The sequence below is a fragment of the Carcharhinus amblyrhynchos genome, chromosome 6, assembly GCF_965287045.1.
Source record: "Carcharhinus amblyrhynchos chromosome 6, sCarAmb.v2.hapA, whole genome shotgun sequence".
Classification (NCBI taxonomy): Eukaryota; Metazoa; Chordata; class Chondrichthyes; order Carcharhiniformes; family Carcharhinidae; genus Carcharhinus; species Carcharhinus amblyrhynchos.
In genome coordinates this window covers 90,183,776-90,206,002 of record NC_137329.1, presented here as the reverse complement: position 1 = coordinate 90,206,002, position 22,227 = coordinate 90,183,776, and the positions used below count along the sequence as shown (strand labels likewise).

General features: G+C 41.6%; 1 protein-coding gene across 2 annotated transcripts in view; it reads left to right on the top strand.

Annotated features, from left to right (window-relative positions):
* The window catches only part of LOC145344092 (voltage-dependent calcium channel subunit alpha-2/delta-4-like), a 429,967-nt gene that overhangs the window by 51,920 nt on the left and 355,820 nt on the right, over nt 1–22,227 (top strand). For both annotated transcript variants that reach the window (XM_080190916.1, XM_080190917.1), the window contains 4 exons: nt 4,348–4,407; nt 14,857–15,019; nt 16,815–16,946; nt 20,223–20,283. In XM_080190916.1, coding sequence (XP_080047042.1) covers nt 4,348–4,407; nt 14,857–15,019; nt 16,815–16,946; nt 20,223–20,283 — 416 coding nt within the window. The remainder of the gene's footprint in view (nt 1–4,347; nt 4,408–14,856; nt 15,020–16,814; nt 16,947–20,222; nt 20,284–22,227) is intronic.

Sequence of the window (22,227 nt, the reverse complement as noted above, 5' to 3'; positions counted from 1 at the left end):
AATGCCTCCGAGATGTCAGAGCTCCTGACAATGAAGCTGTCGTGCACACTGCTTATGTGTCTTGCGCAGATGTACATAACATTCATATTATGATCACACACTAGTTGAACATTAAGGGAGTGGAATCCCTTCCTGCTGGTGAATCTTTGCGAATTCTGTAGAGGGGTCTTGAGGGTGAAGTGGGTGCAGTCGATAGCCCCATGAATGTTAGGCATCCCTGCAATGGCTGTGAACCCTGCAGCCTGGGCTTCCTGATGGGCCTGATCCAGGTTAAATTTGATGTGAAGCCCAGCCCGGACATACAGGCCTTCTGTAACTTGTTTGACACAGGTCTGCATGGCTGACTGGGAAATGCTACATACATTTCCGTTAGGGGTCTGGGATGAGCCAGTTGCATAAAACTTCAGAGTGGCCATCAATTTGCAATTTGACAGCCACCGAGAGTGGGTGTTCTCCCCTGCTTGTAGGTGCTGGGCCCTGCAACAGGTTGCACAGGTGTTGCACTGTCTCCTTTTAGAGGCAGAAATGTCAGCGGCACATGGTGTCTGACATCTGTTCAAATGAAACTCATGCACGGAACTGTCAGTGTCTCTGATCCCTCCTTCTCCTGTGCCCCCCACACCCTGCCCCCCGGTTGAATGGCAGTCACCTCCTGCCTCTAGTGACCATCTCCCTTGACTCCTGCAGGTGGTAAGATCTGGCCCTCCTGTGCCTGCAATTCTTCCTCCAGCTCCTTCTCATCAGCTCCAGCAGCAACCGAAAGAACAGCAAGATTAATCAGTGGCATTGCAAAAGCTATCTCGTCACTCTGAAAAAGGGGTTGCGGTTGGAAATGGAAAGAAACACATGTAGAGGTTAAGCCTACACATGTAGGCCATCAACAGTCACTGTCCATAACCTCCAATTCCCCTAGCTACATGCTCCCCAAAATCACAGCCCTGCCCCCCCATTTCTCCAGCCATATGCTCCCAAAAATCACAGGTCCTTGAAAAGTTGAGAGGCTGCAGCAGTGCAATTTGCAAGGGCTTTGTGCATGCCCTTCAGCTGGAAGAGTGCTGAGTGCACTATGACCCAGCAATACCACAAGACCCAAGGTCCGTGCTGCAAGTCGGACATCGGAGACCCTGCTGAGCATTAGCTGCCAATGCCCCCCCACAACGTCCCCCCCCCCATACACACTTGCAGACCACCATTGACCCTAGAAAGAAAATGGCTGCAATAAAAGGACACCCATGAGCAGCGGAGAGCCATTGCACGCTTGGCACCCACTTCCTTACTAACTGTCACTGATGGAGTGGCCAAATTGGACTTCTATGGAACATGTCTGTTTTGCGTTAATTCCAGATTGGCAAACGTGGTGGTAAAGGGGGAAGTGCCAGTAAAGTTGGGCGTGAAGCCATTAAGTCAATTTAAATGCATGCAATGCCTTTGACAAGGTACCGCATGGTAGGTTGTTGCGTAAGGTTAAATCTCACGGGATCCAGGGTGATGTGTCTAAATGGATACGAAATTGGCTTCTTGACAGAAGTCAGGGAGTGGTTATAGAGGGTTGTTTTTCAAACTGGAGGCCTGTGACCAGCGGTGCGCCTTAGGGATCACTGTTTTTTGTAATTTATATTAATGATTTGGATGAGAATATAAGAGGCATGGTTAGTAAGTTTGTGGATGATATAAGATTGGTGGCATAGCGGACAGTGAAGATAGCTATCTCCAATTGCAACGGGATCTTGATCAATTGGGCATTGGGCTGACAAATGACAGATGGAGTTAATTTAGACAAATGCGAGGCGATGCATTTTGGTAGATAGAACCAGGGCAGGACTTACGCAATTAATGATAGGGCACTGGGGAGAGTTACAGAACAAAGAGATGTAGGAGTACATGTTCATAGCTCCTTGAAAGTGGAGTCACAGGTGGACAGAATGGTGAAAAAGACCTTCAGCATGTTGGTTTCATCGGTCAGAACATTGAATATAGGAGTTGGAATGTCTTGTTGAAGTTGTACAAGACATTGATAAGACCATACTTGGAATACTGTGTCCAGTTCTGGTCACCCTATTATAGAAAGGACATTACTAAATGCAAAAGAGTGCAGAAAAGATTTACTATGATGCTACCAGGACTTGATGGATTGAGTTATAAGGAGAGGCTGGATAGACTGGGACATGTTTCCCCTGGAGCGTAGGAGGCTGAGGGGTGATCTTATAGAGATGTATAAAATAATGAGGGGCACAGATCAGCTAGGTAGTCATTATCTTTTCCCAAAGGCAGGGGAGTCTAAAACTAGAGGGCATAGGTTTTAAGGTGAGAGGGGAAAGATACAAAAGTGTTCAGAGGGACAATTTTTTCACACGAAGGATGGTGAGTGTCTGGAACAAGATGCCAGAGGTAGTAGGAGAGTTGGGTACAATTTTATCTTTTAAAAAGCATTTAGTTAGTTACATGGATAAAATGGGTAGAGAGGGATATGGGCCAAATGAGGGCAATTGGGATTAGCTTAGGGGTTTTAAAAAAGAAAGAGCAGCAGGGACAAGTTGGGCCGAAGGGCCTGTTTCCATGCTGTAAACCTCTATGACCTCTAATTGCATTTAAATGGCTGTTGTGCCCATTTCGAGTGCTGTCCTGATCGTGTGCATTTTTGAGTCTGGTAAAGAGGGAACCAGTGCAGAGGTGGGCACGGATCGCGCTACTCACCTCACACCTGACTTTACCAAGTTTTTGTGCCCAAAACAGGCACAATGGTAAAATCAGGCCCCCTATTTTTTTGTAATTGGTGACAAGTCTGGAATGCAGGATAATACTTTGACTACTATGTCATAGAGTCATCGAGGTTTACAGTTTGGAAACAGGCCCTTCGGCCCACTTGTCCATGCCACCCTTTTTTTAAACCTCTAAGCTACTCCCAATTGCCTGCATTTGGCCCATATCCCTCTATACCCATCTTACCCATGTAACTGTCTAAATGCTTTTTAAAAGACAAAAATAAACACACCTCTACTACTAATTCTGGCAGCTTGTTTCAGACATTCATCACCATCAATGTGAAAAAATTGCCCCTCTAGGCACTTTTGTATCTCTTTTCTTTCACTTTAAATCTATGCTCTCCAGTTTCAGACTCCTTCATCTTTGGGAAAAGATATTGACCATCTAGCTGATCTATGCCCCTCATTATGTTATAGACCTCTGTAAGATCACCCCTCAGCCTTCTACGTTCCAGAGAAGAAAGTCCCAGTCTATCCAGCCTCTCCTTATAACTCAAGCCATCAAGTCCGGGTAGCATCCTTGTAAATCTTTTCTGCACTCTTTCTAGTTTCCTTATCTTTGCAATTTGTTGCCCAAATAAAATATGTTCTATATAAGAGCACAATGTTGATTTTGCTGACACTACCAAATTGCCAAAGTCAATCTCTATATTCCAACCTGTACCTTTGTATTAACTTTGCACAACCGAGTAAGCCTTTAATGAAATGCAGAACACTCCTGCCAGATCTTTTTAAACAGATCGTGACTACTTGCATATTGTGGCTGTTGGTGTATTTGTACATGTTTTTAACATTTTCCTACATGATGCTAAGGTTTGAATACTCTACAGTGAATTGTCCGGCTGGTGTAATTCTTTCTTATGGATGAATTACCAACATTGAAGCAACTTTGTTCCACAGCAGTTGAATGTGTCATATAAATGTTTTTGGTGCTTAAAAACAATAGTGTTTTTGAATACTCAAGTCTTTTCAACATAGTGCTGTGATCAGTTTCAAGATAATCAGATTTCTGTTGATTTAGTTTGTGTTCCTGAGAACAAGCTTTCCTAGCTATCTTTGTTTCTGTCTTAATTAGTACTCATTAGTGCGTACTCAGTGAAATGATTTATTTACGACCATTAGCTTTTTCCTGTTCTAATCTGCTGTTTCACTTAGTAGCTGCCAATCTGAGAAAATCATTGGCTGACATTTTGTAAGCTGTTTATTCTCCTAAAGCCACTCGTCCCAGCATTTCTTATTGCATATCTAATAGTCAGAGATATTTAATTTTTAGGAAGCCAGTAATCAATATTGCTCAACATTTCTTCTTATTCACTTAGTAGCTTCATTAATTCACATTAAAATTTGTTTCTAAATGATGAGAAAGAAAATTGCAAATGCCACAGATCAATTCAACGTGTCAGTCAGCATCTGTGAAGAGAACAGATTTGATATGTTATCTTTTCTGTTCTCTCCACAGATGTTGATTGACCAATTGATTGTGAGCAACATTTTTTGATTTTATTTTGGGTTCTCATTCCAGTGTGAAACTGAATAACATAGGAATAAATAAGAACAATGAACTTTCCTTTTTGTTTCCATGCAGAGATTGGTTGATGCTGCGGAAGAAGCTGATTTATACCACAAGTATGATATGGATTTTGAGGTGAGTGTACCAATTATGCACCAGCACTAAAAGGTTGTTTTAAATCGTAGTAAATACAGCACTTATATATCATGCCTGAATCTGCACTAGGTTTTAACAATCTAGTTTTCTGTTTGATGCTGAGATTTAGTAAATGCTACCAGGTGATTAAATGCCTTTGAAAAGTTTGAATAAATTAGAATTATAGAATCATATAGCACAGAAGGTCAAGCCAAACCCATTGTGCCTCTGTTTGCTCTTTGAAAGCTCTATCCAGTTTGTCCCACTTCCTTACATTTACTTTTCAAATATGTGTCGATTCCCCTTCAAGGAGCCTGAAACTGTCAATGTAGGGAGCAGCAAATCACTCAATTTCAATTGCTGATGCCCCTTGGGATGCTGAGGAAGTCCTGACATGTACATGTGCCACACTTACATGGATGTTTAAATTTCTGATTCCAATTTAACTTTGTCTGGATTGTTGCATGATTCTCTATGTCAGTGGGAAACATGGCCAGAATTATGGAGACTTAGGCTGTTTGCTCTATGCTTACCTTGGTTTTTACACAGATTGAATTAGAGCTTTGCCTAGATGGAGGCTGGTTTGTGTGATGGACTGGACTTCATTCATGAACTTTGTAGTTTTTTATGGTCTTGGACAGAGCAGGAGGCATATCAAACTGATACAATTAGAAAGAATGCTTTATATGGTGCATCTGGAAAAGTTGGTAAGAATTGGAGTGGACATGCCAAATTTCCTTAGCCTCCTGAGAAAATAGAGTCATTTGTGGGCTTTCTTAACTGTAGCATCAGCAAAGAGGGATCGGGACAGGTTGTTGGTGATCTGGACAACTAGAAGCTCACAACAATGTCCACTTCATCCCCATTGATGTAGACAGGGGCATGTCCTCCACTCCACTTCCTGAAGTCGATGACTATCTCTTTCATTTTGTTGACATTGAAAGAGAGATTGTTTTCGTTGCACCAGCTTACCAGATTCTCTATCTCTTTCTTGAACTCCGTCTCATCATTGTTTGAGATCTGGTCCACTACAGTGGTGTCATCAGCAAACTTGAAAATTGATTTGGAAGGGAATTTAGCCACACAGTCACAGATTTATAAGGAGTATAGAAAGGGGCTGAGGTCACAGCCTTGTGGGGCACCAGTGTTGAGGATGATCATGAAGGAGGAATTGTTGGATACCCTTACTGATTGCGGTCTGTGAGTTAGGAAGTCTAGGATTCAGTCACAGAGGGAGGAGCCAAGTCCCAGGCCTCAGCGTTTGGAAATGAGTTTTGTTGGAATAATGGTATTGAAGCCTGAGTTGTAATCAATAAAGCAAACAATGACATCTCAAACAAGGCCTCTAATTTCTCAGAAGGCAAGGGAGATTTGGCATGTCAGCTACAACTCTCACCAATTTTTCTGTCTACACTTCTTGCTGCCTCAGCAAAGCAGCCAGCATAATTACGGACCCCACGCACCCTTGGCAAGTTCTCTTCCACCTTTTTCTGTCGGGAAAAAGATACAAAAATCTGAGGTCACATATCAACCAACTCAAGAATAGTTTCTTCCCTGTTGCCATCAGCCTTTTGAATGGATCTACCTTGCATTAAGTTGATCTTTTTCTACACCCTAGCTACGACTGTAGCACTACATTCTGCAGTGTCTCATTTCCTTCTCTATGAATGGTATTCTTTGTCTGTATAGCACGCAAGAGACAATATTTTTCACTGTATGCTAACACATGTGACAATAATAAATCAAGTCAAATCAAATAAGTAGGAGTCTGACATCGATGTCTTTGTTGTCCAGGTGTTCCAGGGTTGAGTGTAGGGCTCGGGAGATGGCGCCTACTATGGACCAGTTGCCATAATAGACGAACTTAGTAGGTACAGGCAGTGTGGGAGGCTGGAATTGATACATGCCATGACTAACCTATTGAAGCACTTCATAATGATGGATGTCAGAGCCACCAGATGATGGTCATTAAGGCATAGTGCCTGGCTTTTCTTTGGTACCGGGATGTCTTCTTGAAGCAGAATGGGACCTCAGATTGGTGTAAAGAGAGGTCGAAGATGCCTGTGAATAATCCTGCCAACTGGTCCACGCAGATTCTGAGTGCTTGGCAGTTACCCCATCCAGGTCAGTCGCTTTCTGTGGGTTGACTTTTGAGAAGGCTGCTCTGACATCTGCCATGGTGATCTTGGATGCAGGTTCATCCAAGGCTTCCAGGGTGGAGGGCATGCTCTCACTGACCTCTTGCTTAAAAGGTCATTGGCAATAATGCCAATGATTTTATATGCCTTCATCTTGCAGCCTGTTACACCTTACAGACCTTACATAGTCAGTAGGAGTCTGCATGGCCAGCCTGGAACTCCAGCTTAGTCCAGTACTGTCTTTTAGCATCTCTGATGCATCTCCCGAGATCATATCTGGATTTCTTGTAAAGGTCAGGGTCGCCTGACTTGAACATCTCAGGCCTGGACTTCAAGCAATGGATATCTCTGTTTGTCCATGCTTTCTTGCTGAGAAACACACTGATTTTCTTCTTTGACACACAGTCTTCTACACTCTCACTAATGAAGTCAATTACTTTAATGGCATATTTGTTCAGGCTGGCCACTGAGTTTTTAAAATATTGACCAGTCTACTGACTTTAAGCAGTCCCGTAAGAGATCATCCGATTCTTCAGACCGACATTGCACAACTTTCTTGACAGATTCTCCAGTTTGGATGTTTTGCTTGTAAGCCAAGAGCAGGAGCACAGCTTTGTGGTCTGATTTACTGAAGTATGAGCAGGTGATATTTGAGTAGCAGTGGTATTGAATGCTTGGGCTTCTGGTGGGACAGGAGATGTATTGGTAGTATCTTGGTAGGACATGCTTGAGCTTGGCTTCCCAACAATACCCAGTCCAGCCTCTGTCTCCCCCTCTTGGTTCATCTTCCAGAATCCATGGCTCCTATCCAGCGGATGTCAAGAGTTAGCATTACAGCGATTGTGTAGGAAGGGGAAGTGAACATTTTTCAGGGTGGGCCAGTGGAGGAGCCAGTTCGTAAGAGTGTGGGAGTGGGTGAACAATGTCAGGAAGTGAGAAGGGTGAACATTGTCTGTGGTTGAGGGATCTGAGCATTGTCAGGGGTGAGGGAAGGGGATGGACATTATTGGAAGATGTGGGGGTTGAATATTGTCAGGTGCGGGAAGGGGGTGAGCATGTTAGCAGATGAGGGGGTTGAACTTTGTTGGGGATGATGGAGAGGATGAACATGTCAGTGAATGAGGGGGTTGAGCATCTGTGGGGGTGAGAAAAGGGGTTGAAAAATATCAGTGGACAAGGGGTTGACAGCTGTTAAGGAGTGGAGGAGACAGTTGTACATGTCTATGAATGAGAAGTTTGAGCATCTTTGGGGTAAGAGAAGAGGATGAACATTGTCAATGGATGAGGGGTTTGAACATTGTCAAAGATTTAGGATAATGCCCTTGCTTTTATACTTGATTTGTAAAACTTTGGGTCCCATTTGTTTCTTTAAAAGATTCAACACATGGACCTAATACCATCATATATTTCAGTCTGCAAACCATTAGGTCTCTCTGTTCCTGCACGCCTTTTAAAATTACACACTTTTGTAAAATTCTTAAGTGAGTGACAAATGCAAAGGTTAATGAAATGTCATAACATTGTCTCATTTCAAAATATTTGAATTATGAAAGGTAGAAGTTATTATTAATTTAATAAATGTTTTAAAGTACTAAATGATTGTTTTAAAGTTGATTGCCATGTCTAATTGTGCTCCTGATAATCAGTGGAGCACTCTCCTAATTATGCTTACTGACTTCAGTCATTCTCCTCTGAGTACTAGTTCAATTTATGCCCTGATCCATTGACTTTTTAACGAGACTGTTTTCTGCTGTGCTAATTATTAATTAGATCCATCTAATTCCTTTCACAAATGCTGTGTTGTGCAGAAATTCATCAGGATATCCAACATTGTGCCTTTTTGTTTCCTTGCAAACTGAAACCTAATTAACCTTTTATGTAACATGTTTTGTCAATGTGTTTTTAAATGATTATCACTATGATGTACTTTGAAAGACTCATACTATGAGAATGTGAGACCCTTATCACAACTCTTTTTTTTCAAAATTCAAAGTGAATTGTTAAAATATTTTGTCAAATATTAGGCAGATTCCTCCTACTGAAAATTCATTACAAATAATGGTACCCATGCTTGGTAGAATTAGCCTCATTAACAATTAATAGGTCTCCGAATCTAACGTTGTGTGTATGGCAGAATTTATGATAATGAGATAACTATCATCGGAAAAGGGCCATTCTCATGGGACATGTAGTTCAATTCTGAAACCATCAGGAATATGATTAGATTTCTATAAACATCACACAAATAGTGAATAAATATGTTCCCTGCGTTTCGGGAAACTCAATAATTCATTCTGTCGTACAATTGCAACTATCTTAAGACAGAATTAATCAGTCTTCTAAAATGTGGTGAGTTGAATGCATCATATATATAATGTAACAAAACAACATTGCTGGAGAGCTTTACACTGAATCAGGGATCTTGTAATTATGCATTTATCAATGTGAATGTGCATTTCTACAATGTGAATGTGGTTTGATTGGAATCGTGTACAGGAGTGAAAGGAGAGAAATTTACTCAGTGGGCATTATAAAAATAAAAGTGAGTTGAATTTTGGCCTTTAGAACCCCAAACAGCCAGTTGGGATTAATTCTAGATGCGAAGGGAGCTGGGGGGATAGGCTGGCACAGGTGATAGTATTATATCAACTGACTAAACCAATTGGCAGGCAGTGATGAGTAGGGTACCACAGGGATCTGTGCTAGCGCCTCAACTGTTCATATTGTGTATTAATAGTTTGGATGAGTGAACTGAATGCATTTTCTACAAATTTGCAGATGATGCAAAGTTGGGTGTGAGGGTGAGCTGTGAGGATTCATAGAGATTTACAGCATGGAAAAAGGCCCTTCAGCCTGACTTGTCCATGCTGCCCTTTTGTTTAAACCCTTAAGCTAATTCCAATTGCCTGCATTTGGTGCATATCTCTCTATACCCATCTTACCCATGTAACTGTCTAAATGTTTCTTAAAAGAAAAAATTGTACCCGCCTCTGCTACTACCTCTGGCAGCTTATTCCAGACACTCACCACCCTCTGTGTGAAAAAATTGCCCCTCTGGATATTTTTGTATCTCTCCCCTCTCATTTTAAACCTATGCCCTCTAGTTCTAGACTCCCCTGCCTTTGGGAAAAGATATTGACTATCTAGCTGATCTGTGCCCCTCATTATTCTATAGACCTCTATAAGATCACCCCTCAGCCTTCTATGCTCTAGAGAAAAAAGTCCCAGTCTATCCAGCCTCTCCTTATAACTCAATCCATCAAGTCCCAGTAGCATCCTAGTAAATCTTTTCTGCACTCTTTTGTAGTTTAGTAATGCCCTTTCTATAATAGGGTGACCAGAACTAGACACAGTACTCCAAGTGTGGCCTTACCAATGTCTTGTACTACCTCAACAAGACATGCCAATTCCTGTATTCAGTGTTCTGACCGATGAAGCCAAACATGCTGAATGCCTTCTTCACCACTCTGTCCACCTGTGACTCCACTTTCAAGAAGCTATGAACATGTATCCGTAGATCCCTTTTGTTCTATAACTCTCCCCAGTGCCCTACCATTGACTGAGTAAGTCCTGCCACGGTTCAATCTACTAAACTGCATCACCTCAGATTTACCTAAATTAAACTCCATCTGCCATTCGTCAGCCCACTGGCCCAATTGATCGAGATCCTGTTACGATCAGAAATAACTTCCTTTACTGTCCACTATGCCACCAATCTCAGTGTCATCTGCAAACTTACTAACCATGCCCCCTATATTCTCATCCAAATCATTAATATAAATGACAAATAACAGTGGACCAAGCACTGATCCCTGAGGCACACCGCTGGTCACAAGCCTCCAGTTTGAAAACAACCCTCTGTAACCACCCTCTGGCTTCTGTCAAGAAGCCAATTTTGTATCCATTTAGATACGTCACCCTGGATCCTGTGAGATTTAACCTTATGCATCAACCTACCATGCATACCTTGTCAAAGGTCTTGCTAAAGTCCACATAGACAACATCAACTGCACTGCCCTCATCTACCTTCTTGGATACCCCTTCTAAAAACTCAATCAAATTTGTGAGACATGATTTCCCACTCGCAAAGCCATGCTGACAGTCCCTAATCAGTCCTTGCGTCTCTAAATGCCTGTAGATCCTGTCTCTCAAAATACCTTTCAACAACTTACCCACCACAGATGTGAGGCTCACTGGCCAGTAGTTCCCAGGCTTTTCCCTGCAGCCTTTCTTAAACAAAGGCACAACATATGCCACCCTCCAATCTTCAGGTACCTCACCCATGACTATGATTCAAATATCTTTGCTAAGGGACCGCAATTTCCTTCCTAGTCTCCCACAATATCCTAAGATACACTTCATCCGATCCCAGGCATTTATCTATCTTGATGCATTTTAAGACTTCCAGCATCTCTCTCTCTAGTATATACACTCCTCAAGACATCGCTATTTATTTCCCCAAATTCCCAAATATCCATGCTTTTCTCAGCAGTAAATACTGATGAGAAATATTCATTTAGGATTTTACCTATCTCTTGTGGATCTGCACATAGATGACCTTGTTGATCCTTAAGAGGCCCTATTCTCCCATGTTAATCTTTTTCCCTTTTATGTATTTGTAGAAGCTCTTTGGATTCTCCTTTTGACTTATCTGCCAAATCAATCTTGTGTCCCCTTTTTGCCATCCTGATTTCTCTCTTAACTCTACTCCTACACCCCCTGTACTCCAAGGGATTCGCTTGATCCCAGCTGCCTATGCATATTATGTGCCTCCTTCTTCTTTTTGACCCAGGCCTCACTATCCCAAGTCATCTAGCATTCCATATTCTACCTTCACTCTGAGGAATGTGCTTACCCTGAACCTTGGTTAACACACTTTTGAAAGAGTCCCACTTACCAGACATCCCTTTTTACCTTCCCATAGACTTCCCCAATTAACTTTTGAAGTTTCCTGTCTGGTACCATCAAAATTGGCCTTGCCGCAATTTAGAATTTTAATTCTTAGGCCAGACCTATCATCCTCCATAGCTATCTTAAAACTAATAGAATTATGTCACTGATTCCAGAATTATGCCTCGCTAACACTTCTGTCACCTGCCCTTCCTTATTTCCCAAGAGGAGGTCAAGTTTTGCCCACTCTCTAGTTGGGTCATACACCTACTGAATGAGAAATTCCTCCTGGATACGCTCAACAAATTTCTCTCTATCCAACCTTCTAATATAATGGCTGTCCCAGTCAATGTTGGGAAAGTTAAAATCCCCTACTATTACCACCCTGTTCTTTTTTGGAGCTATCTATAACCTCCTTACATATTTGCTCCTCACTTTCCCACTGACCATTTGGGGGCCCATAGTACAACCCCATCAAAGTGATTTCCCCTTCTTATTTCTCAGTTCTACCCATATAGACTCAGTGGCAAAACCCTTGGATATATCCTCTCTCAGTACTGCCATGATGTTTTCTCTCATCTAAAGTGCAACTCCTCATCTTCTCTTACCTCCTGTTCTATCTTTCCTATAGCATCTGTACCCTGGAACATTGAGCTGCCAGCCCTATCCTTCCCTTAGCCATGTTTTAGTAATTGCTATAATATCTCAGTCCCACACACCATCCATGCCCTGAATTTGTCTGTCTTGCCCATCACGCCTCTTGCATTGAAATAAATGCAGTTTAATCTGGACTTTCCTTGCTCTCTGTCTTGCTTTTGACTGATCTGTCTGGTACTAGGATTACTGACACTGCCTTTACTACTTAATGTACTCTCTTGAACTTCTGTCCTCAACCTTCTCTTCTGTCTCCCTACCACTTTGGATCCCAATCCTCTGCCAAAGTAGTTTATATCCTCCTGAGTCGCTCTAGTAAATCTCCCCACCAAGATGTTAGTCCCCCTCCAGTTCAGGTATAACCTATCCCTCTTGAACTGATTGGTATCATTGGTGGCAAAGTGTACACAATAGCTTGCTCCTTCTGTCAATCACTGATGTAATGCATTTCTGGGCATTCAACTATGATATCATAAAATATCTCCTGCAAGTTCCTGGAAAAATCCAGGGACAAAAATTTTGACAGAGCTTGATAGTTACTGATAAAGTGTGATTGTTAAGCCCACTTGGCAACAAGTCTTCTTCCAGCAGTCTACATATATCTGCCACCAGTTAAGGTGACACCACAATCTTCTTTCAGTAGCCCAACATCAGGAAGCTGAACTCTGCCTGTACATCCTGTGTTTTGGGTATCATGTCCTGTAAGCTGCACCTCTCTGCTCATTCTTTTTTTCTTGTGGTTTTAGGAAAAGTTCATTGCTGTTTCTGTTGGTGCTAATGGTCATTCTTGTGCTCGTCTAGAGTCCAAGCTAATACAATATAAGCAACATAACATTCTGATCTGACAGATCACAGCATTAGGTACATCAGCCTCCAAAGGATTGAAAGTTGTATCCAGAGTAATGAAATTAGTCCTTAAAGTACAGAGAGTAACCTCTCAGAACAAGCCTTATTTGAACAAATGCCTGTCGCATAATTGGGTGGAAAGTAAGTTTTCAGTCCTATGGAAATTTTTGTCTACTATTTCTCCCAAGACCCTCAATCAGAATCTAGCAGCAGGAGTAGGTTATTTGACCCTTCAAGCGTGCTCTGCCATTCAATAAGATCATAGCTGATCTGGTTGTGGTCTCAACTCCACTTTGCTGCCTGTCTCTCATCACCCTTGAGTCCTTTAGCTGTCGAAAATATGTCTACCCCAGCCTTGAATAAATCTAAAGACCTAGGGCATCTTTTTCCTGTCCCATTCGCTATAGGAATTGTAGTGGGCTGGACAGGACATGCAAAGGCATATTGATCTCGGATGGGATTTTCCAGTCTTGGGATGGGCGTGGCCAGAAAATCCCATTCCTAGCCCCTACTGCTTTCTGGCAAAGAGGATTCTACAATCTAATGACTATCTGAGGGAAATCAAAATCTCCTAATGTCCATTTTAAAGGGACACTTCTTGTCCTTAAACTGTGTCTCCAAGTTCTAGTCTCCCCAACAAGAGGAGACATCCTCCAAGTATCTACATTATCAAGTGCTCTCAGGATCTTGCATGTTTCAACAAGATCGTCTCTCATTCTTCTAAACTCCAATGAATATGGTGCAGCCTGTTCAACCTCTCTTCATAAGATAACCCTTATTATTTAATACACATTGCTCTATATCAATTTCAGTGCTTGGAGTTTTGTATGGATATTGCAGAAGACACTGTTATCTTGTACATTTATGGATTTCACAACAAACTGTGAGAGGCAAAATTGATCAGATAGTAAAACAGTTGGAGTTAGAAAATGAACATCTTAGTATTGTGAATTAAATAAAAAAGTAGACTTTAGGCAGAATTTATTGCTCTGTCTGGTGCCAGATTTGGTGTAGAAGGGGCATTTAATTGAGTAGGAGTAAGGCGGGTATGTACCCTGCCACTATCTATTATGTCCATGGCAGAAAGGCTCATGGATGGACATCCTACCCCATGGGTTAATTGAGGCCCTATTGCATACTTAATGGCCTCACTGCACTGTCGCTGATATTAACCCAGTGATAGGTGGGGAACTTGCCTTGCAGGAAGCATATCAAGAAAATCCATGCAGGGTTGCTTGCTGGCTGTCAGTGGGGAGGGTGGGAGATGGGGAGGTGGTCACTCATGCCTGATTTACAGGGCCTGGCATGGGGATGCCTTGCCGCTGAGCAGTCCTCTCCCTCACTTGTAACCCCTACCCTGCAACGTCTTAATCACTCATCTGTATCAAGTGATAATTTCCAGCCTTGGATGGATGGAACTTAGTTTGGCAGGCCTTCCTAGAAAAGAGCTACATGGGCTGTTGCCACATCTTCAGACAGCAGGCGAGAATCTAGTTATCTCCATTAAATATAGCGCTATGCCTTTGAAAATTGAGTTTGCTTTGAAGATTTGAGGTCTTCCTTCGCTTCTGTCACTGACTGTCTATCCTAACGTCAGTTTATTAAAACCCTACATACAACATGCTGCTTGTGTACAGTAGTGAAGTAAATTTATCCATCTATTGAGTAGCTGAGCTGTACAGGCCAGGTTCAATCCATGAAGTATATTGAGTTGGATGAGATGTTCCATTTTGTCTCAGAAACTGGGTTAACAAGGAGAAAGAGTATCCAGGATCCATACTTCTGGTCACCATCCAGAAACTTCACTCTTTGCATGGGTTCCAAATGCAGTTAGTTGTTGCCAGCCAGGCAATGAAACTGCAGAGACTGGTTTTATCCACTGGTTTGGATTAACATCATTTTTTTCTTCTCTTTTCTGCAGTTTGAATATTATAATTCTGTGCTGATCAATGAGATAGATGAAAATGGGAACTATGTGGAGCTTGGAAATGAGTTTATTTTGGAAGTAAATGAACATTTCAACGATTTGCCTGTGAATACCTCACTCAGTAATATACAAGTCCCAACTAATGTGTATAATAAAGGTAAAATAAACCAGTTTGTTCCTTATATATTGGATGTCATTTCTCATTTTAATTGTTTGTAGATTTGTTGTTTATTTTTGTAATTTTCTGCTCTTCCTGGCTTCTCAGTCCTCCTAGGGGCTGCTGCTGGCCCATGCTTGCCACCTTCCCTCTTCTCTCCTTTCCCAGACCTACTTAAGGGCTACTCTTGGCATCACAGCAAGCACAATGTTATGAGGGCCCAACGGGCGAACAGCCTTGGAACACTGGTTGGCACCTGTAACTTGTTGAAATTATGCTGATGAGGTCCGAGGCCAATTTCGGTTGAGTCTTGGTCCTCTGACAGCTGACAAACACACTAAGTACATCACCTAGTACGAGACTGTAAATGGTCCGAAGCCAAGTTTTTAGCTGAGAATCTGTCACATTTTGCTTAATAACAAAACATGGTACTATAATCCATCCTCACTTTGCATAACTCCAGTAATAGCAGCATCTGATCTCACAGTGACTGCAATGAAAATGATACTAAAAGGAACTCTTACTGAAAAATTCAATACTGCAATAATCATAGAGCTGCACATCACTATTTTTTACCATATACCCTTTTCACTGATATTCTGAATGGAACATTCTGGTCAGAAGATTTAAATACAGCCTTTTAGGAAAACATCAGACAAGCATGAAATCAGCAGAATAATGTCTAAATATTTTAAAGCAGTCATTAGTTATATTTTGAAATTGACAATATAAAAAAACCACAAAACGCAAGTGCCAGTGAAATTTTTTTCTCAGCAAAAACAAACTGTCCAAGTACCATTAAGATTTGGTATAATATATATTTTATAAATGTATTAATGGCATCTAGTGACAGGACATCGGCACTGCATCAGTTTTTATTTTCATGTTGCAACAGCCTCCGAATTGGTTGACTAGAATGTTCTCTATGCTGTCTAGTTGGAATGGCCAAATATGCATTCATACATATGGCTGGATCTGATATTGCTCTTTGGTTACCTGTAGTTTTCAAGCGTATACTTTCTGTCAGACTAAAGTTGATTCACTGTGAATTTCTGGTGTTATTACAGTTGCAAGTGATCCACTTTTAGTGAAACCTCTGGGCATCAAAACCTTGTCCACTGTCTAATCACATGCTTGATGCAAGTTTAAATAAAAAAAAAAGATTTCTTGCTGGAGAAACATTTAGGAGTGATTATTTCTGATAGAAAGTTTTGTTTGAAACTGGTAATGCAAAAGCCATGAAACCATATGGAATTTTTTTGTCAAGTACCCTAGGTAGGAATATCAACCAAGTGTATATTTTCTTTTGCAACAGTATGCTTCTGAAAAAAACTGTTGGAGCTCCTGTATAACATCAGTGCCCATACAAGAATGTTTATAGAAGGAAATCATTGGATTTCAAATGAACCAACTGCTACAACACTTCCAAAAATAATAAATACACAGAAAGCACAATTTGCTAAAATAGAGCAGTTGGTGCAGCAAATGTCACTGAATTGAGTAATAGGCTGCCTATCATTCCTGACCCACTGGAGGAATTTCAGCAGCTCTCATGAGTCATAAGATGGAATTTTGTACAGAGTGAAGGCTTAATATAGAATCTGTCACACTTTGTTTTAATAACAAAATATGGTACTATAATCCATCCTCACTTTGCATAGCTCCAGTAATAGGAACATCTGATGTCAGTGACTGCAGTGAAAATGATATCGAAAGGAACTCTGGTCTGAATGATTCAATAATGCAGTAATTATAGAAGTGCACATCATTATCTTACCATATACCTTCTTCACAGATCCTGCTATTTTGAATGGAGCATACTGGTCGGAAGCTTTAAATACAGTATTTTATGAAAACTTCATGCAAGATCCAACACTCACCTGGCAATATTTTGGAAGTTCCACGGGTTTCTTTAGACTTTATCCAGGTAAACCCATTAAAACTCCAACAGAAAACTAATATTAATGTTTTGAAAAGGTTGCATTTATTTCCATTGATCCATGCAATAGAAATTGACTTTGTGTCGTGACTTCCATAACCTTGAAATCAGGAAAGGACTGAAAGTAGATATCCCAGAGGGTATCACAGAGACTAATGTAGACAGCAATAGACAAGACCCATAAAGAATCGTAGAATGGTTACAGCATGGAGGGAAGCCATTCAACTCAGCACGTCACACTGGAGACAAGGGCAACAGTGGCCTTGGAACGTGAATCGACAAAATGATTTTGACAAAACTGGAATCAATAGTTATCAGGAGGCAAACACTCCGCTAATTGGAGTTACACCTGGAACATAGGAAGATGGTTGTGGAGGAGTCATCTCAGTTCCAGGACATCTCTGCAGGAGTCCCTTAGGGTAGAGTCCTAGACCCAACAATCTTCAGCTGCTTCATCAATGACCTTCCCTCCATCATAAGGTCAGAAGTGGGGATGTCCGCTGATGATTGCACAATGTTCAGCACCATTTGTGACTCATCTGATACTGGAGCAGTCCATATCAAATGTGACAAGATCTGGACAATATCCAGGCTTGGGCTGACAAGTGGCAAGTAACATTCGTGCCACACAAATGACAGTCAATGACCATCATCAATAAGAGACACTCCAACCGCCGCCCCTTGAGGTTTAATGGTGTTACCACCACTGATCCCCCCACTGTCAACATCCTTGGGGTTACCGTTGACCAGAAACTCAACTGGACTCACCACATTAACATAGTGGCTGTAACAGCAGGTCAGAGGCTAGGAATACTGCAGCATGTAACTCACATCATGACTACCCAAGGCCTATCCGCCATCTACAAGACACAAGTCAAGAGTATGATGGAATACTTCCCACAGGATTGGTGCAGCTCCAACAATACTCAAGAAGCTTGACACCATCCAGGACAAAGCAACCCACTTGATTGGCACCACATCTGTAAACATCCACTCCCTCCACCACCAATGCTCAGTAGCAGTGTGTACTCTCTACAAGATGCATTGTAGCAATTTACCAAAGATCCTTAGACAGCATTTTCCAAATCCATGGTCACTTCCATCTAGAAGGACAAGGGCAACAGATACATGGGAACATCACACTTGCAAGTTCCCCTCCAAGCCACTCACCACCCTAACTTGGAAATATATCGTCATTCTTTTGCAGTGGCTGGGTCAAAAGCCTGAAATTCCCACCCTAGCAGCATTGTGGGTCAACCCACAGCATGTGGACCGTAGGGATTCAAAATGGCAGCACACCATCATCTTCTCAAGGGCAACTAGGGATGGGCGATAAATGCTGGCCAGCCAGTGATGCCGATGTCCCATGAATGAATAAAAAAATTTATTTAACCAGTTCTAGTGCACTATGATACAGAGTTTTTCAAGAGGGTCATTTGGGTTATAGAAATACCACTCACAACCACATCTACTTTCATGTGGCCCATGCTGCTGCATATAATGGCCTTGTTCCTTGAGCTTGAACAATGGCATTGATCCATTTTCTAAATTGTGGCATTACCACATGGACATTACTCTCTGAAAAGTTAGATACTTTGTCTTTTTTCCATTTTCAGTTGCAGCCAGTTCAGTTACACCAATGATTCCCACACACATTGGTGTACCATAAAGCCAAGTGTGCTGCAAAAAAAATTCAAATTATTCAAAATTAATGTAATTAAACTAACCTTCATTGGCATCTCCAAGACTTGACGAATCTTGTGCCTCCTATGTATGTGCCAGCTGGGAAAGAGCTGGATATATGTGGTTTAGAGTTTTTATGTTGGCTCATGTGCATGAACAGTGGGACTTCGAGCTGAAGACAAAGGCTCCATGTGCCTGCGCAAAAAACGAAAACTCATAAAGGGCACAAAAACCCTGGGAGAAGTAAGAGAAATAGAGAGAAGTTTAAAAAATACAGGTAAAAGAAAATGGAGAAGTTAAAAATGAAGTTCCCACAAAGGGAAGAAGACTAAGAAAATAAGAGGTGTGCCTCAAAATTTTTTTATAGGATTGACATGTACCATAACATACAAAGTTTGAGAACCACTAATATATAAAGGTTTGGGAATTATTGAGTTATACTACCCATTGCTTGGCCAACCCTTTAACTGCATGGAGCCCTGCAAATAAGGAAGGTACTCCATGCTCTACCCCTTTTCCAAATCCTTAGTGCTCCCTGTCCCTTTAAGATCCAGCTGGCATTCTCACATTATGCTCCTATCAGCGTTAGTTAAGAGTACTGAGCCCAGATTTTTTGATGGGATCAGCCTCCTTGGATTTCAGTGAGTGTAACTAATGCTGTGCCACACCTGCAAGCTTCTAAATGGTCAGCTCAGTTAAGTGCTTACCCCATGCACTTGCCTACTGCTGATTGAAAGCTGACGAAATAGAATCTGTCCCCAGAAGTTTTTGCCACTTGAAATTTAAGTGAACTCCAACTTGTTTGAGGCAGGGAATTCATGGATTGAAAATATGTGCACCAACAGGGGAGGTTTGTTTATATATGAATTTTGGGGGTGGAGAAGAGAGCAGGCTGTTTGTCATGCTTGCAGCCCTAGCAAGCGGTCAGGATGGTCAAGTGGTCTAAGGCACCAGGCTCAAGGAGTGTGAATCCTTGCCTTCTGTAAGCCTGGTGAATTCTGGTCCCTTTCTAGATACATGGGTTCAAATCCCACTCCTGACATTTCCATTCTTGGATGGCATGGTGACACAGTGGTTAGCACTGCTGACTCACAGAGCCAGGGATCTGGGTTCAATTCCTGGCTGGGTCACTGTCTGTGTGGAGTTTGCACATTCTCCCCATGACTGTATGGCTTTCTTCTGGGTGCTCCGGTTTGCTTCCACACTTGAAAGATGTGCAGGTTAGGTGGATTGGACATATTAAATTCTCCCTCAGTGTACTCCAACAGGCACCGGAGTATGGTGACTAGGGGATTTTCACAGTAACTTCACTGCAGTGTGAATGTAAGCCTACTTGTGACTAATAAATTAACTTTAACTCTGGCATTTTTACTCAAACTCTTATTCCAATTTTTCAAACATTCTTGAATCCAACTGATATGGCTGTAGTGAGGAGAGAGAGAAGATCTGACTACAATGTAGAAGCTGGGGAAAGATTATGTATCATGTTGCTTTGCAATACAGAGTTAAATATCTTAACTGCTCTTAACAGCTTCTTGACAAAAAAGCAGTCAATAACTATGTTCCTGCCTACTTTCTCAGGTATAAAATGGATGCCAGATGGAAATGGTGTCATCTCTTTTGATTGCAGGAACCGAGGCTGGTAAGAAAAGCACTCTTTATTGATAGCCTTTAAAAGCCATTTAGGCAAAGCATAATATTGATTTCTCATTGAGATGGCTGAAATTTCAACTTCAACTAAAATTAAACAGGATTTCGCTTAGTGAGGAAATTCAACAAGTGATATTTTCTATTCATTCATAGGATGGGGATGTTGCTGGCAAGGCCAGTATTTATTACCCATGCCTAATTGCCCTTGAGAAGGTGGTGGTGAGCTGCCTTCTTGAACCACTGCAGTCCATGTGATATAAGTGCACCCACAGTGCTGTAACAGACGGAGTTCCAGGATATTGACTCAATGATGGTTTCCAAGTCAAAGTTGTATGTGATGATGGTGGTGTTCCCATACTTCTGCTGTCCATGTTCTTCAAACTGATAAAGGTGGTGTGTTTGGAAAGTGCTGTTGAAGGTGCTTTGGTGAATGGCTTCAGTACATGTTGCAGCTGGTACCTGCTGCTGCCATGGTGCATCTGCAGTGAAGGGAATGAATGTGGATGGGCTGCAAATCAAATGAGCTGCTTTGTTTTGGATAGTGTCGTGCTTCCTGAGTATTGCTGCAGCTGCACTCATCCAGGCAAGTGGAGCATATTCTTCATTGTGCTTTGTAGTTGCTCTATAGTCTTTGGGGAATCAAGAGGTGAGTTACTCGCTGCAGGATCCTCAGTTCCTAACCTGGCCCTTTAGTCACAGTATTGGCATGGTTGATCCAATTAATATTCTGGTCCACCTTAACAGCCAGGGTTTTGATAGTAAGGGATTCAGTGATGTTAATGTCATTGAATGTCAGAGGGAGATGTATAGGTTCTGTCTTGCTGAAGGTAGTCATTGCCTGGCCCTTGTATGGCACAAATATTACTTGCCCCTTATCAGCCCAAACGTAAATGTTGCTTTGCTGTATGTGGCATGGATATTTCATTATCTGAAAAGGTTTGAATGGAAATAAATACCACAATCATTAGCAAACATTTTTGATCTTACGTTGGAGGGAAAATCATTAGTGAAGCAGATGAAGGTGACTGACTTCCAAAATAATACCTTGGAGCTGAGATGATTGGCTTCCAACAACCGTAACCATCTCCCTTTATGTTGGTATAATTCTAGCTGTGAAGAGTTTTCCTTCCTGTTTCCATTAGTTTCAATTTTATGAGGGCTCCTTAATCCTATAGTCAGTTAAATGCTGTCTTGATGTATAGGGCAGCCATTCCCATTTCACTTCTGGAATTCAGTTCTTTCATCCATGGTTGGACCAGTGCTGCAATAGATATAACACAAAAGTTCATTCTTTGGCACTGCCTGACTTAACTGAACCAATTCCTGCTGGCACATAATCCTAGATTTGTCAATCAGGATTTGAAAAATTAAGTCATCTCATTGTGTAAATGTGTCCTTCCTCTTTACATTGCATGCATTTGGCTGTGGATGGGAAATGCTGGTATTGGATGTGCTTGCTTCAAATAGGCATTTGCTTAATTTAAATATATGCAGGGTGAATACACTCTAAATGCTATTTCTAAATTTAATTTGTGCAGTAATCACGGTCATGTGAAATGGAGAATGTTATTTCGCTTGGTCATGGTAAATACTCAGGCCTGGCAAAGGATCAGTACTTTTATCTAATTTCTTGAACATTTTTGTTTTCTAAATTAAGTTCTCTGCTGACATTTTCGCTCTCATGAATCCCCATATCTGCAGTTTTGCATGAAGAAAGTCATGCAGATAAGGCTGCATTAAAAATGTCACTTCTGGTATCCACAACCCATACTTGTATGACGCTTGGTGGCACAATGGTTAGCACTGCTGCCTCACAGAGCCAGGGACTGGGTGCAATTCCAGCTTTAGGTCACTGTCTGTGAGGAGTTGACACATTCTCACCATGTCTGCATGAGTTTCCTCCAGGTGCTCCGGTTTCCTCCCATACTCCAAAAAC